Source organism: Motacilla alba, chromosome 2, assembly GCF_015832195.1.
Source record: "Motacilla alba alba isolate MOTALB_02 chromosome 2, Motacilla_alba_V1.0_pri, whole genome shotgun sequence".
Classification (NCBI taxonomy): Eukaryota; Metazoa; Chordata; class Aves; order Passeriformes; family Motacillidae; genus Motacilla; species Motacilla alba.
In genome coordinates, this window is record NC_052017.1 from 23870677 (window position 1) to 23886350 (window position 15674).

The 15674-nt window shown below is 38.4% G+C and overlaps 1 protein-coding gene across 1 annotated transcript in view; it reads left to right on the plus strand.

The window, feature by feature from the left end:
- Positions 1-15674, plus strand: part of LOC119697062 (probable acyl-CoA dehydrogenase 6) — an 81281-nt gene that overhangs the window by 50793 nt on the left and 14814 nt on the right. Inside the window, exons 3-5 of the mRNA XM_038127145.1 lie at positions 770-899; positions 4721-4827; positions 10775-10942. Of these exons, the coding sequence (XP_037983073.1) occupies positions 770-899; positions 4721-4827; positions 10775-10942 (405 nt within the window). The remainder of the gene's footprint in view (positions 1-769; positions 900-4720; positions 4828-10774; positions 10943-15674) is intronic.

A 15674-nucleotide genomic window follows, 5' to 3' on the forward strand; every position in this document is an offset into this window, starting at 1 on the left:
CTGTGTAGTGGGTTTATCAGCACTGGGCATGGGAATGAGGTGAAGAATAATTTCTTCATTAATTGAATTTGCAGATTGGAATGTTGGGGGGAGAGAGGCAGCAATGGGCTGTGCTGGCACCAGGCCACCACCCCAGCTTGTCAGCTCCCTGTGAACAAAGAGTGCTTTAATCACTGCACAGACCGGGTGCAGGGTATGGAATAAATGCATTCAGTACTGCAGTTGTGTCTAACATGAATTTTGAGCTCCAGCAGTAATTTAGAATAGAAACATGACCTGTGTGTGGTCATGCTCCATGCTGACTTGGCTGCTGTGTCTGAGAAAGATGATTGCATTGTGTGATGAGAGTGGGTGTCAGGTGTTATCATGGGGAAATAAAAGCACTTATTACCTTCTGGTGTGATTTGTTCATATCACCTTGCTGTTGGAAAGAATAATTTTGCCTTCTGGAATCATTTGCAACAGCATGTCACTTCTTCCTGTTGTTTCCAGTGAAAGTAATGAGGCTACTTAGGATACTCAGAGGTGACCTGATGTGCACATAGATAATTAGAGCAGGTGTCATTCTCGATTCAACTACTCTCAATGTTGTAGAGAATAATGTGACACTGCTTTTGTAATTGTCAAATACTTAAAAAGCAGCAGTTAAATGGCAGTTGGCAAGTCCTTGCAGTAGCAACATCTTTTTTTTTTTTTTTTTTTTTTTCTGTTTTTCTTGTTGGTTCTGCCAGTCTAGAATGTGAGAATCACAGATTTGTTTTTTCCTCAGAATATGGCGGCATGGGTTTGGACTTCTCCTATAATATTGCATTGGCAGAAGAGCTGGGAAATATCCGTTGTGGAGGTATCCCCATGGCCATTGGAGTGCAAGTTGGCATGGCTACCCCTGCTCTTACAAGGTAATTTTCAGAAAGTTTGGTTTAGCCTAAAACCCAATTGTCATGAGTAAAAAAACAATACTGTGTAGATTTACTGCCTGGTTGCTACTCAGTAATGCCTGAGGAAAAAATCTACTCTCTACTTCTCTCAGTTTGCTTTAGGGGAGAAAATACTTTCTCTTTTTTTTTTTTTGTTTATGCTAGAGTTATAGTGATTATATGTTAAAACATAAACCTTGTTGAGTAGTAGATGATATGTTTACAAACATGAAATATTGGTACCACAACCAATTGAAAAAATTTTAATTGCAGAATCCAATTTGTTTGGTTTTGTCTTTTTTCTTATATCCCAGTGCAGTAATACTAAGAATGCGTTTAGTTGTAATGATTAGGACCAGTCTAATTCTGCTTTATAATTTACTTGCTCTTTTTCCAGCTTTGCAAGGTGTCAGTCCTAAAGTTGTAGCACATATATCATGCTTCCTAAATATGCCCATTCTAGGCAATTAGTAATTTTTCTTTTTCTCATCAGCTATGTCAGTGTTCCCATTTTAATCACGTACTATCATTTAGGCTCCTGCATTTTCTTAATCTGATTTGTTGTGGTTTTTTCCTCCCTCAATAAAAGTTACCAAGTTCTTAATGTAGGAGTTTTGCAGATATTCTGTGTCCGAACAGCAGTTCTTAAACTAGAGTGGGGCAACTGGCTGATCTAGCAGTTTGCCCCTGGAATATGGATACACCTAAAATTCTGGAGGATGAGGGTGGGAATTAAATTCTAATAATTATGTTGAAATTGGGAATTTCTGTGCACTAAACAGATATACAAGAAGAGAAGTTTTACTCAGAAGAACATTTTAGGGATTTTTAGATAATTTTTAGGGGGTTTTTGACTTTTTTTTTCCCATTCTGAATGGAAATGCCTGTAAATCTACTGAAGAGTCTGGAATATAAGCTCTCTTCCCTTGACATTTGCTTATCCTGTTGTATGTGTGACTTTGGAGGTCTCATCTACAACAAATTTTTCTTAATTTTCTTCTGCTTTGTGTAATGCAACAAAAGCTTGCTAAATGCATGGAGTTCAGTATGCTTCTTGCAACAGTGGCTTAGCTATAGTCCAACTGAGAATAAGAATAGCATTTTAAAAGACTTCAGACAGCACTACCTTGCCCCCATGACAGCCTTTTATTCAGGGGTTTAAAGAAAATCTTTGTGTAAAAGAAAATGGGATTTTGTTTCATTGCAGTTTTTTGGCCTTCTGTACTCTGTTCTGCTGTAGTAAAACACTGAAGTTATGCATATTTGTGCTAGTGAAATCCTAAAGTCGAAGTTCTTGGAAAATAAGAGTGAAATTGTTGTTAACTTGATGAAATCTTTAATTGAATTTGTGTCTGCATTATTGAATTATTTTCCCCCACTGGGTATTTATACAGTACAATGTCCCCGTACCCCCCATGTAAAAGTGAAACTTGGTCATGAAAAGAGAAAGCTGGTTGCTACAGGAAATTTTGCCTGTGTGCATCTTTACCTCGTGCTGTGTAGAGGGAAGGCCAACTGCTTGTCCTGGGTCATGGATCCAAATGGCACCCATGTCCTGGATGGTTTCTTTAAAAGTGTCTGTGTACTGTGGGGATTCTAAACACGTTCGTAGAGATAGGTCAGATTTTGCATCTTGGCTGTGCATTGTTGCACAAGTCAAACAATGTGGGAATCAACCATCAAACCCTAAAGAAGCCTCTGTAGCTCTTTGTTGGCTTTCATAACCTTGGGCTTTGTTCAGCATTCATCCAGCACATATTGAGTGTACCTACAAACTAACTCCATGAATGTGATTCCTGTAATTCCCAGAATCCCTTCTGTGAAGCAGTAAAGACTTTCTAAATTTAAGAACTAAATAGAAAATGCTTCGTCCACATTGATCTGACCTTTGATGATTTGGAACATAACTTTCTGCCAGATCCTCAAAATGCTTTCAGATATACTACTGCCCTTCTTGCTTATAAATAGAGTGGAGAAAGCAGCTCCTAGCTGAGGCAGTGAATAATACGCATTTCCCAGAGCTTATAGACATGCCTGTGTCACATCAGTAGTGATATCAAATCAGTTTAGAGCTGCTTGTCTCAGCAGTAGGCAGTGAACTTTACTTTTTTTTCCACCGTGTTGTTTATAGGCAAATAGAATGCAAATTTAAGATGGTTAGAATTTTACAAAAGTGACATATTTTTAAGACAAAAGCTAGCAGCTGAGCAAGAAGCTAGCTGTCTCCTGCAAGGCATAGAGACCCACTATCTTCTGAAGATAGTGTTGTCCAGCCTTTTTTTTTTTTTTTATTGCAAAATAACATCTTCTATAACCACATTTTTGGAAACAACTGAACTGTTTTCTGGAACTCAAAACAAAGAAAGGCATCAAACCAAAAAGATTATTCTAAGCAAAGTTCTTACTGTGAAAATCCTCTGTTGAAATGCTAAAGGTTAGCAAAGTTTCAAGCATTAGAAAGCATTGCCAAAAATCACCGCTATCTGCTCTCATAATCTGTTTTTCCATGTTGTTGGTTGGGCTGTTTAGGGGGGTTTTTTGACTGATGAATGTGCAGCTAGCCATACTTGATCAAGCCCCATGCAAAATTAAAAAACAAAGTTTGCTGCCTAATAGACATGGGTCCTTTGTTCCAGTATGCTAGAGGAAAGAGTAGGCACTCCAAACTTGCTTCTTGTATTTATTTGGGATTGCTGCTGTGATTTTTAGCAGGGACAGGACTAGGAAATTGTGTTCCTTGTGCACCAAATGGAAGTGTCTGCCAAATCCCAGTCTGTTCTCTGGCTGTCCCATGTCCTTTGTGCCAGGGTTGGTTAGGGGGGATGACTTAGTCTTAGCTTGAATGGCTCCACTCCTTTTGAAGTACTGGGACAATGTTTTAGAAGGAGGCCCCAGTGGTGATGATGACCTGAGAAGCCTCACAACAACAACAAGGAGGCTGAGGAGGAACTGGAATTTATGGATTCCTGTACACATAAGACATTTCATCACCCAAGGAATTTTTCAGTCGCACAAGAAAGGTCCGAGAACCAGACCATGAACTCACCATTCACACTGCAGGAAGAAATCAGTGAATCTTAATTAGGACAAAATCAAGTGTGAAATGAGATGTAGCCTATCTTGCATGGATACAGTCTTCTAAACAACAGGAAAACAGCGTGTGCCTCTTAACTAAATTTAAATACAGCCAAGTGAAATTTTTGTGTTAAAATACCATCCACAGTTTGCTGTTTCCTTTTTTATTTTTGTGGAGATAAAAGAACAGCTGGAAGAAGCATTAATGGATTTTACTGCATGATTTAAATGTAGATGTGAAATATAAATAATTTAAATACAGGTATTTGCAGATGGTGGCCATCACATGTCAAAAGTTTTCAGTCACCACTAAAACCTGGAAAAGAGATGGTGCAAAAAAACAGAGCAGGTCTTCCATCCTGGTGGTTGCAGAGTAGTGCAGGAGCATTGAGAGGAATCCTCAGGGGTTATGTTTATTTAGATCTGGAACTTTTAAAGCAACAGTCATGAAGATAGATTTTGGCCATCTAGACCACACATTTCTGTGGGAGTAAGATGCCTGAATACTTTTTAAATCTTGTTTGAAATGATTGTGACTGCACTTCTGTTGAAGACTGAATCTCAGCTTTGGAGGGTATTTATTCTGTCTTTTGGCTCTGGGACAGCTTTTACCTAGTCATAGGAAAATTGATCACTATGTGGGTAGGACAAAATTTGTAACTAATTCCTGAATAAAATTTACCTTCATAGGGTTTTAATATCCTGTCTTTTTCATTATACTCTTGCAGGTTTGGTTCTCATGAGTTGAAAAAACAGTTCCTTGTGCCAACTATAGCTGGTGATTTTGTGGCTTGCTTGGGAATCAGTGAAGCTGGAGCTGGCTCAGATGTCGCAAGTAAGTTAACCTAGCAAACTGTCAGTTTTAGAGAGCCTGGTGTTTTAATGGAAAGAATCTGTTTTTCCTGACCCTTCACTTTGCCCCCATCCTTTGTAAGAAACAAAGGAAGGAAAGTCTGGTGTGGTGAGGGCAAAAATTAACATTCCAGGAATATAACACTTCCTTCTCATGCATCCAAAATCAATCCATTTTATCATATTTGTCAGGTGAATCAATGGAGTAACCTTGTATAGGCTGAGCACAACAGATTAATGCAGCTTTTATGCTGGCCCCAGTTTTCTTCTAGTGCTGTTCTGCTCTGTCCAGGCTCACCGCTGGCAGGAGCACTCCAGCGCCTCATCAGCGGCACAGCCACCTTCAGTCGTGCAACTCTAGATGTACTGACAGGGAACAGAACCCGTTCAGCTGGACTAGAACTTGGGCTGCCTGGACAAAGACCTCTCCACTGAATGGGGGAAAAGTACAGAGTCTCTCTGTTCTGAAAATGACGGCATCCCTTTCGGAATGATTTCCCCTTGTTCATCCTTACTTCACATTGGCCCCTTCTGTCATTCCTGGGAAGCAAAAATATCTCTCAATTGGTGATTGCTTTATTTAGCACTAATGAAGAATTTGAAATGTCAAATCTATTATCTTTATGATTTCATTACTTAACATGCAACTGGTTTTTTTTGGTTTAGTGCAAGAATATGTTTAGAAACCAGGACAAATGAAACTACTATTCTGAAGTGTCTGAGGCAGTAGAAAATTTGAAAAATTAAATCAAAACATATACAGAAAAAAAAAATACGTCTCCTCTGATGATGAATCATGGACTTCATGGAAAAGGGAGTGATAAGTGACCACTTTTAGAGGTTTAGTTGTTGGACAGACCATGGCCAAGTTGACCACATTGTGTTCTTACAAATTACTGAGACATCTTCCTGCAGACAAACTTGCCAAGTATGACAGACATTTTTTATCCAAGGAATCCTATATCCATCTCCGTGACCAAACTCCTGTTGTTTTTTTCAAGGCAAATAGATAAACATCCAGGGCTCGAGCAAGGTTGCAGCAGGTAGATTTCAAGAACGTTAATGTGGATAATGAAATAATGGGACTAAATCTTCCTGCATATTTTATTGCTGTTTTCCTTTCTGGGTTAATTGAATTTATTAATAAGAAGAATTCAATAATTTAAGTAGACTTGTTTATTAAATACTACTTATTAATAATACTTAATAATTATAAATAATAAAATTAAAATATTAAATTTCAATATAATTAAACTACATTATTGCTTGTTATAATTTAAATATTATTAAGATTTAAATAATAAATCTTATAATAACACTTAATAATTTATTTAGTTATTAAAGTAATTATAAATTTGAATTTTGCTAATGTAAGAAATACAACATAATTTATTTTAATAAATGCCTTTCTAGTTTAATTAGATGACTATCAGAAAATTCTAAATAGGAATTTAATTTTTTGGATGCAGTGTTCCAGATAATAAGTAACACGAATATTCTTTCAGCAGTATCTTGTTTATCATCTAGTTAAAGGGGTATGATACACTTAGATGAATGTAGTTAAAAACCAATTTGGAATCAACGAGGATTATTTACTGAACCTATGTCGCAGCTCGGAGACATACTGCAGGATGAAATGAAAATACTTTTTTCCCTGTCCTCGAAGATTTGATCCATGACATATCTGCCAAATCCAGCTTACAGTGCTTCTGAAGGGCAATTAAATTGATACTTAAGTATGAGCAACAATAGCTTGTGTTCTGAGTTGGCCCAGCTGTAAAGGAAACTGAGGTGTGGGAAGCTGCACTTGGTGCTTCATTTCATTGCTCATGCTGCTGGGATATTTGTCTCCCTAAGAGAAGTGAAGGGACATGGCAGCTGTTCACATGTGAAGGTTGGGGACATGCTTCTGCCATGTGAGCCGGTATATTTTAACCTGAAGAATGACACAGAGTAAGGTATCTCTAACATTTTTTCCTGAAGTCCCAAAATCACTGAAGGTGATATGAACACAGAAAAAAAAAGCAACTTTTACATGAGAACTGAAATGTGCCTCAAACTAATTTATTCAGAATTCAACAGAACAAAAAGCACTGTGTATGTTAGTCTAATACGAAATTCATGTCTATTTGAAGGAACACTGTCTGCTTTCAAGTGTGGTTGTTCTATATTGTCCACAGTAGTGACCATGTGCACCAAAACTAGCACAGAGTTGGCTTGAGAAGAAAAACAGAACAGTACAGATGGTACAGAAAGTGTCTTTAATTTCAGGATTCTGGTACTACAAAGCATAAACATTTGTGCCAATTTGAATTATATTATCTCATTCTATCTCACTCCAATTCCACAATTTATAGAATGTAGTCTGTGGGTATATATAAAACCACATCATGGAAAACACTTTTCTCACACACATCCTCTATCTTCAGGTTGTGTTCAGGTATCTGCAGCTAGTGACACTGCTCATGTTTACCTCTTCAACATAAATACCTTGCTCCATTTTTTCTCAGTGGAATCCAGCCTTTCTGCTTTTCTGGATTGAGGTTGTCTTTTCTGAGCATAAAACCCCAGAATTTTACATGGTGTCTATAATGGCCCAAGTACATTTCCAACCCTGGAAGAAGTATTACTCTCCAATACATGATGTTACACAACAGGTTGCAGACTTGGGAATCCTGTGATTAACTGTGGATTATCCTCATTACCAGTTTGCTATTGAAACATTGCAGGATTTAGCAATCACTTTTACTACATTGTGTCTGAGTACTTGCACTTACCATGTTGAATTGGAAAACTCAAGATCATTCCTTTCTTGCTGGGCCATACTTCAGTTGTCTGTGTTGGTGATGTCTCCCAAGTTTGTGCCACAGAAAAATTTAATTAGTGGATTCCTATCCTTTTAAAAATCATTAATGCAAATATTCAGTAGGTTTTGTCCAGAGACTGATATCCAGGGAGGGGCTTAACTAGTACTCTCCCTGCACATCAGAACTTCTTCTTTTTATGTGAACTGATTCAATTTCTGCTTTGCCAAGTTCCTTATGCATATTTCCACTTTTGCTCTAATTCTTACATTTTCAAATTTTAACTCATAGTTACCTAGTAGTGTTAATTTCACTTGCTTGGGTCCAATAGGATTTTTCTCTAGAAAATCCTATTTCATAATAAATCAGGTTGGGTTTAAATAAGATACCGTGGGTAAACTGAATTATCATTTATTTCCAAATATATTTTGAGGCTGTGCAGATTGCCAAAACCAGCAAGCTCTGTTTTCACTAATTGCAGTCTTTCTTGTAGTTGTTTTTCTTTGTCAACCATATTTGAATCTGTCTGTAATGTCCTGTGAAATATTTCTTTTTTTGAAGTATCCTCTATATGCCACATTTTTTTCCTGTCCTCTTTTCATTTCTGTGGCTGAAACAGTTTTGTTTGCCACCACAATCTTCTTTGATTTTGCTGGTTTTCATCTGCTAGATTCAACTAGTTCAACCTCTTGCAGTACTTACGTTCTAACCTCCAAATTTTAGCTTACTTTCATGATTAATCTTGTTTATTTCCTGCAAGTCATTTCCTGGTGTTTGAAGTGATTATTCATTCAGTTAGACTTGAAGGTATTTCTTTAAAGTTTTGAGGTTTGTTTTTTTTTTTTTTTCCTGTGCTGATGATTTAAATTTAAGATATGTGTTCTTCATCTTTTACTTTAAGGATGTGTGTTGCCTATCTTTGACTGTAATACTGACCTTAAAAGTTGAAGCCAACCTTACCTTTAGTCAGATCTATTTAAGTGCATGGCTGGACTCGTGTGCAGTAGAGAAGAAAATTGAAGCTTGAGTACGTGTGATTTGAACAGTGATGTGACCAGCCCTGGTTGCTTATATGGCACCAGCTGTATCATTCATCTCTGGTGATGCCTTGTGCTCTTTCCTAGAAGGGCTCCTCAGAGAATGCTCTGTAAGACGTTGTGAGGGTCAATGGTGCGTGCCTGCAAAAATGAGTTATGGAGCACCCACTGAAGTAGCCTCCTCCCAGAGATATGCTCTGTCAGGAAAAATAATTAGTCAAATATTCCAAATTATCTTCATAGCCATATTCCTGAGTCCACTTGACTATAGTAAGTTGTTAAGTAGGTTTCAAAGCTTGCTATATTTTAAACATAAAACTTATGTATTGATTTGATCATCTTTCATAATCATCTCTAATTAAAGAGAATCAATTCTTCACAAGATCATTTGAACTAGTTGTTTCTCAAGTGTTTGAAGCAAACTGTGAACAACTGAATCTGGAGTACTTGAACATTCTCATTAGTAAGGCATTTGTTCTTTAATCTGTATTTGGGTGGTCAGGCCCCTGTGACACCGTGCCTGCAAGAACTATTTACATTTGTGGTAACATCACAGTGCTCATTGTTCCTTTGCAGACCTTCTATCTAATCTCTTCAGTAGTTGTTCCACAACAAAGGGATGTGTGATGTAAATCACTGTGTATGCTCCCATCCTTGTCACACCATTTCAGTACAGTCATATTTCTTATTCCAGCTCTTGTGTGTCCTTCCATTATTGTTTAGTCTCCATGCATATGAATGTCCAATGTCTGTGTCGATGTATTATGAGTGCCAGTACTTTAGATTACTTAAGCTTCTTGGCATTCATTATTATACAGATTTCATATCGAGTCCCTTGGACAGATTTGCCACAGTCTCTTTATTGGGTGAATTCCTCTGTGTCTGCTGGTTTTATCCACATGGTTACTGTCCTTTTCCCTTGCTTACATTCCTTTAGCCATAGCTATATCCCATACTTCCTTATTTTATATCTTATATAATTTTCTCCCATCATTTGCCTTCATTAACAAGAAAAATTTTCAGCCATGCTGACCTCAGTCCCAGTTTATCTCCTAAATGAAGATCAGATACTTGGGTTTGCTTTTGGTTTATGTTTAGAGCCCCAGGGAAGAATGTGCATGTGCAGACTGAGGTGATTGTGTATGAAAGTGTAACCAGATGACTCAAACATGCCTGCCCACTCCACTTGGTGTCTGACTCCTACCCTCCCAGTCGATGATCCCCCTTCAGTGGATGGTCGCTTATGGATTTCATATTCTTGTTAGAGTCACAGGTGCTATTAGGAGTGTGGCTGGGTTCTCTTATACAATCACCTTCTTACAGCTGGATATCTGTTGGAGAGTCTTCATCAACTAGGGCTCTTGTCAAAGAAGTTCAATTGCAGGGAAAAGAAGGGAGCCCTTTGGAAACTCTGCTGGAGGATAAATAATAACTCACGATTCTCTCTGGTGGTCTGTTGCAGCTAGGGCTGTTTGCAGCATGATGTGAACCATTGCAGATGAAAATAAGATTCTTTTTTGCCAGGGTGTTTAACTAGCAGGTGTTTAGAACTCCTTCATGTCCGGACACTCATTGCATTCAGACTTGGCCTTCAGTAGTTTACCAGCTTCGAACGTATTGCAGTGCAGTGACCAAGAGCATGCAGGAAGTGCATGTTGGTTTATGTTTATGCATTCACAGATACCAAGGCTTGTGTTTGTTTAAGTCATGACTCGGGAATTAATGGCCTCCTCAGGACTAAGGTACACAGTAAGAGAAACTCTGAATAGATCACCTCACAGTGAAATGCTTCTTTCCCACGTTTTTGACTATCAGATTTACTTAGGAAATTTTCTGCTCTCATCCACTGGGATGAAGACTCCATTTAAAGGGAGGTGGGAGAGGTGGTCCTGTTTCCCTGGCTTGCCTTCCAAGAGTTTTCCAGACTAGTTTGCCTTATGGCCTGGAAGAGTTATTGGGACAGGGGAATATGAGGGAGAACCAAATAGTTTTCTGTCTGAGAGCAAGGGAGTGACCCTGCCAGTCATACCTGGACCGATATACCCCTTCTTCACAAGAATAACCCTTCATTTCCTGTGTTTTGAAATAGATATCAAGACAACGGCTGTGAGAAAGGGTGATGAATATGTCATAAATGGTGGTAAGATGTGGATTACGTCTGGGAGCCAGGCAGATTGGATGTGCCTCCTCGCAAACACCAGCGAAGGACCTCCCCATCAAAATAAATCTCTCATATGTCTGCCAATGAATCTACCTGGTAATAACACAGAACTCTTTGTCTTCTCATTTGATTTTATTGGTGTTCTTTGTGTGCCTAATACATGAAGGAAAGGTGTTTAACCAAAAATATATTTAGAGAAGTTGTTCAGACACATTTTCATGGCAATGATTCATAACCTTATGAAAGTAAAAGGATAAAGAGTTTAGAGACTTCAAACTTGGGAAATACCTCTCAAGCCTGGTGGGCTTGCTGAAGAGAATTGCAGGCATATTCAGAGTGTTTCATGGCTGTGCTGTGCTGTGCAAAGGGATCCTTTCACCAGGGCACTATTACTAGTTAAATTATAAAAATAGTCTAAGAGTTAAATGTGGGCTGGAGTGAAAGATTCAAATATCCTGGAAGTAGGGACTTGGTTTTGAATAGGACTAGCAATTCAGGTGAAGACATGGAAGAAATACTTCCTGAGGTAAGGCTGCCAGTTTCAGTGGTATATCCATACAGTGTCTGTTCCTGGGTAATCTGCAGACCTCACAGAATACATGAGTGCTAAATGCATAAAGAACATAATCCAGAGAGGATGCAGTTAAGACTGTGCTGATGGGGATCTTTTGCAGTTTTGATGCCTGTTCAAAAGTTTTAAAATCTTTTCAGTTTTACCTCATTTTAATATTTAAAAATATGCAACATATTAATTCATGCACTATATAACATATAGTATATTTAATACTTAATTTTAATGTTTATTTTATGCAAACAGTTTAATACAATACAATTTAATAGTTATTAAATCTAGAATAATGTATATTAATGTAGTTACATATAGGATATTTATACTCAGGGCTCTTTTGTTCATTCAATTCAGAGTATTTTACACACAAAGTATGTGTCATTATTGGCATTTCATGTAGGAACACCACCATAGCAGTGAAGGGAATGTCTCTATGTTCACTTAATGGATTACACTGAGAACAAAACCCAGGTCTTCAATGTTGCAAAAGAGGATGATGAGAGCTTCTTAAGGGAATGTCTTTTAAGTGAATTTAAACGTGGAGTAAGTCAAGCAAGTGAGTTGCCTTGGGAATCAAGCAGGTTCTGAGTGAACTGTGAGCTTCTACTACTTCTGCTCATGCAAGACAGGCTTTTAATGGAAGCTCATGGAAGACAGACCCCAGCTGCTTCACTAGTTGTGAACTTCATCCTTATTGAGGAGCGATGAGCAAACATGTAACTTACAGCCAGAATTGCTCTGAATTTCCAGGTAAATTCACTTATCAGCCATCTGCTGATAAATGAATGAAGTCCTTCTTGTGATTTTTCATGAAAAGGTCAGAATGCAAATGCAGTACTTCTTCTCTGAGATCAATCTTCCTAAAACAACAAAGCAGCTGACCCACAGTTGGTGGCAGATAAAATACACAGAAAAATTGAATTAAAGGTTTTCAGCTACTTGGCTTATTTCAAAAAGACACTAGTTGTCATAGCTCTAAGAGAGGGGAGATGTTTGATCCCACAGCCTACACACAGACCTTCTTTACCTGCATTAAATAGATTTAGAGTAGAAAATATGTCTGAGACACCTTATTCTGATCTGCAGAAGTGTAGAAGTCTTCCTAGGAACAAAATTTGTGCTCCTAAAACGTGTGTGTTTTAATTATTCTATGATGATACACATATTTATCTCCAAAGGGGTCACAGTACCAAGATTGGTGACCTTTTGAAATGCAGTATTAAGACTGTTGATTGTGCTCTGTGGGTGAGTCATATCAGAAGTGAGATTTTTCAGGAAACTCCATCTGGTTTGATACATCCTAAGGATGTCTGTCTGCTAAAGATTGTGCTCCATGGAGGGCGGCAGACCAAGGCTGTACCGGAAGTATCTGGAGGACATCACGGAATGATGCACTCTCAAACGTCGGTGGATGTATGTGTGTCAAAGATGAAAAACAACTGCAGAGGAGAGCAAATGTGCTATGTTTGACTCAGCTCTGCAGACACCAGCCTATATGGCTGGGTAAGGAAAGACCTGTGGTGTATTTTTGCTAAAAATCTAAGTTGTTTTGTATTTATATTGTGTGGTGGGAAAAAAAGAGTGAAAAAAATTCCAAGTCGGAAAATGAACTATTAATTTCAACAATTGATAGTTTATTCGATAGACAAAGTAGGATTTGCTTCTTCTAATTTTACGTATATATACTGTCTAATCTGGGCTGAAGCAAATCATGGTCTAGATTTGACAGACACTGCTGAATACATTTCTCATAAAAGAAGTTTGGATAACAGCACCATGGATCCACAATGGATAGATGTCCAAATCAGGTGAATACTCCTCATACAATAACGATGTCTTTAAAAAGCAGCTGAATTTTTCACATAATAAAAGAGAATCTAGCAAGTTGCAAAACATCTGTGTGTAAGGTATATAGACAAATGGCTTGCAGCCCTGATGTGACAACTGTTTTGTCCTGTGGTTTGTCCTCTGAGTCCTCAGATAGCTCTAGGGGAGATTTCAAGGAGGAGTTAATAAGGAGAAGAGCAACTATGAAAAGAGAAAGAGCATGTTTCTTGGATTGCAATTTCAAATGTGTCTGTTTTCATTTGTAATGACACTAAATGGTGTCAGGAGAGAGCAACTGCCTTTTTCTCAAGATAGAATACAGGAAGTAAAAGAGATTGTCAGAAAGCTGGAGGAATGGGAGAAAATGAAAAATCAAAGATGCTTGGGAAGAACTGCCCAGGCAGAGAAATAGCAATCCATCTCAATGATAGTGGTGCAAGTAGCTCAATTGGCTCTGTAGCAGTGATTTTAGTAATTCAGGTGCTTGGCCTTGTTAAATTCAGATTTTTGAGTTATTGTGTGTAATTTATTTAATACAGACAAACACCAGGAGTTATCTGGGCCAGTTATTTCTACTGCTGCTGCTAATTTCTCATTTGTAGTCCCCCTTAGGAAGAGAAGGTAGATAATTACATGAAGGGAAATTTTGATGCCCCCATAGTGGCCAAAGAGATGATTTTGTATGATTGTCTTCCACAATGTAAAGCATGTGCTAGCCTCAGAAGGGCATCCCATGAGACTGATGCAGCCTGGTCTCCTTGTGGGTGAGAACCATGAATTAAGAGCAAGTGAAACTGGTAGGGCATGACAAAGGGGGATGTTGCAGGACTCAGGAAAATTGAACCACAACCCAATCTGGAAGAATTACAGATAAAAGTCATCAGCACATTTAGCTCACTAACCAAGCCTGTAAGAGCTTTCTTCAGTAGTATTTGCTGTATGTGGATCTGGGAAGTAAACAACGGGATTAATTTAGCAATGTAATAATGAACTGGCAGTGGTTGTGCTGTCTTGAGAGTCCTTTTAAGCCACCCACTAACAAGAGCAGTAAGTGCATCTTCATATGGGCGAGGAGCAGTGATTGCATAAAGCCAGTTGGCTTTAGACCATACATGATCTCTGCAACTCTCAAAGAAACCAAATAGCAGTATTCCAATGGGAAACAATGTTCCAGATTTCATCTGAGCTTCTAAATTGCTCAGTATGTGGTTATTTAGCTCTGTTTTTAATATGGAAACACACCAGAAATGATTTTTTGGCTGACAGATTACAAACTGCTGGATAATTTTCAATTCAAAAGTCAAGAATTTTTACATAGCTGTCCCAATTTTACTCCTGCATTGATCATATATCAAAGCCAGTCTTTCTAATACATAATCTGTTTACAGCTTGGTTGGTGGAGAAAAAATTTTGAGTGGAACTTGTGGAAGTGTATGTGAACATTGTTCTCAGAGAAGTCTTGGCATTTGTAAATAATGTCAGTATTTCATCTCTGTGAAGAGATGAAAATTTCCAAAACCTTTTTAGTGCAGAGAGAGTAAATTTGAAGGAAATGACTGCCAACTTCTTCTGCCTACAAAACCAAAGTAATTTTCATATGTCTGAAGGCCTTCTGTGAGTAAAGGGTGAGATGTCTGTATTAGTTCAGAAAGAGATGTTTTCTGAAAGCTCTGAAAAATAGCAAGATCTGAACAAGTACAGAGGGACCAGAACAACCTGTGTGGTGACCAACCAGCTTCTACTGAGCCATGCCAGAGAGTAGTAGAGGATTGAAAAGAATAAAGAGGATAATAACAACAGAATACCTTCTCATCACAAAGCTGGTTGGAAGAACTTGGACATGAGTAGTAAAAAGCTTTGGTTTTCTGGCAAAGATACATATGCTGAGTTGGAGGACAGTTTTGCTACACATACAGACTTGTCAGCTGTAATTAACGTGTTATGCTCAAATTCTTATGCCTGGTTGTTGTCCTCCTTTTGCTTTTGAAACGTTCTTGACTTTCACCCTGAATATTTGAATTAGCTCCAGATCAAGAGGGAGATAAAAGCTGAAGACAGGAGAAATGCCACAGGAAAACAGTGGGTGCCTGTTAAACTCTCATGGCACAGGGGTAAGCCATGCTTGCATCTGAACAACAGCAGGGAAAACTTGTAGCTATGAAAAAACAAACAACGGGAAGGAGTCCTGCCTAGGGTGATGAGGTAGCTGAACCCTCATGTGGCCAGACCTGAAGGAACCAGGTTCATCTTCAACAGACCAATGCACATGGGGTCAGAGTCAGTGCTGTATGGAGAGGTCTGTGGGGAAGCAAACCCTCCTCACAAAAATACACCCATGAAAACTCAGAGTGATCACTGTACCAGAAAAAATCAGCATAGGTTAGGAAGGGGAGGATAAATGAAGAAGACAGGGAAGGAAGAGGATTTCCAGGA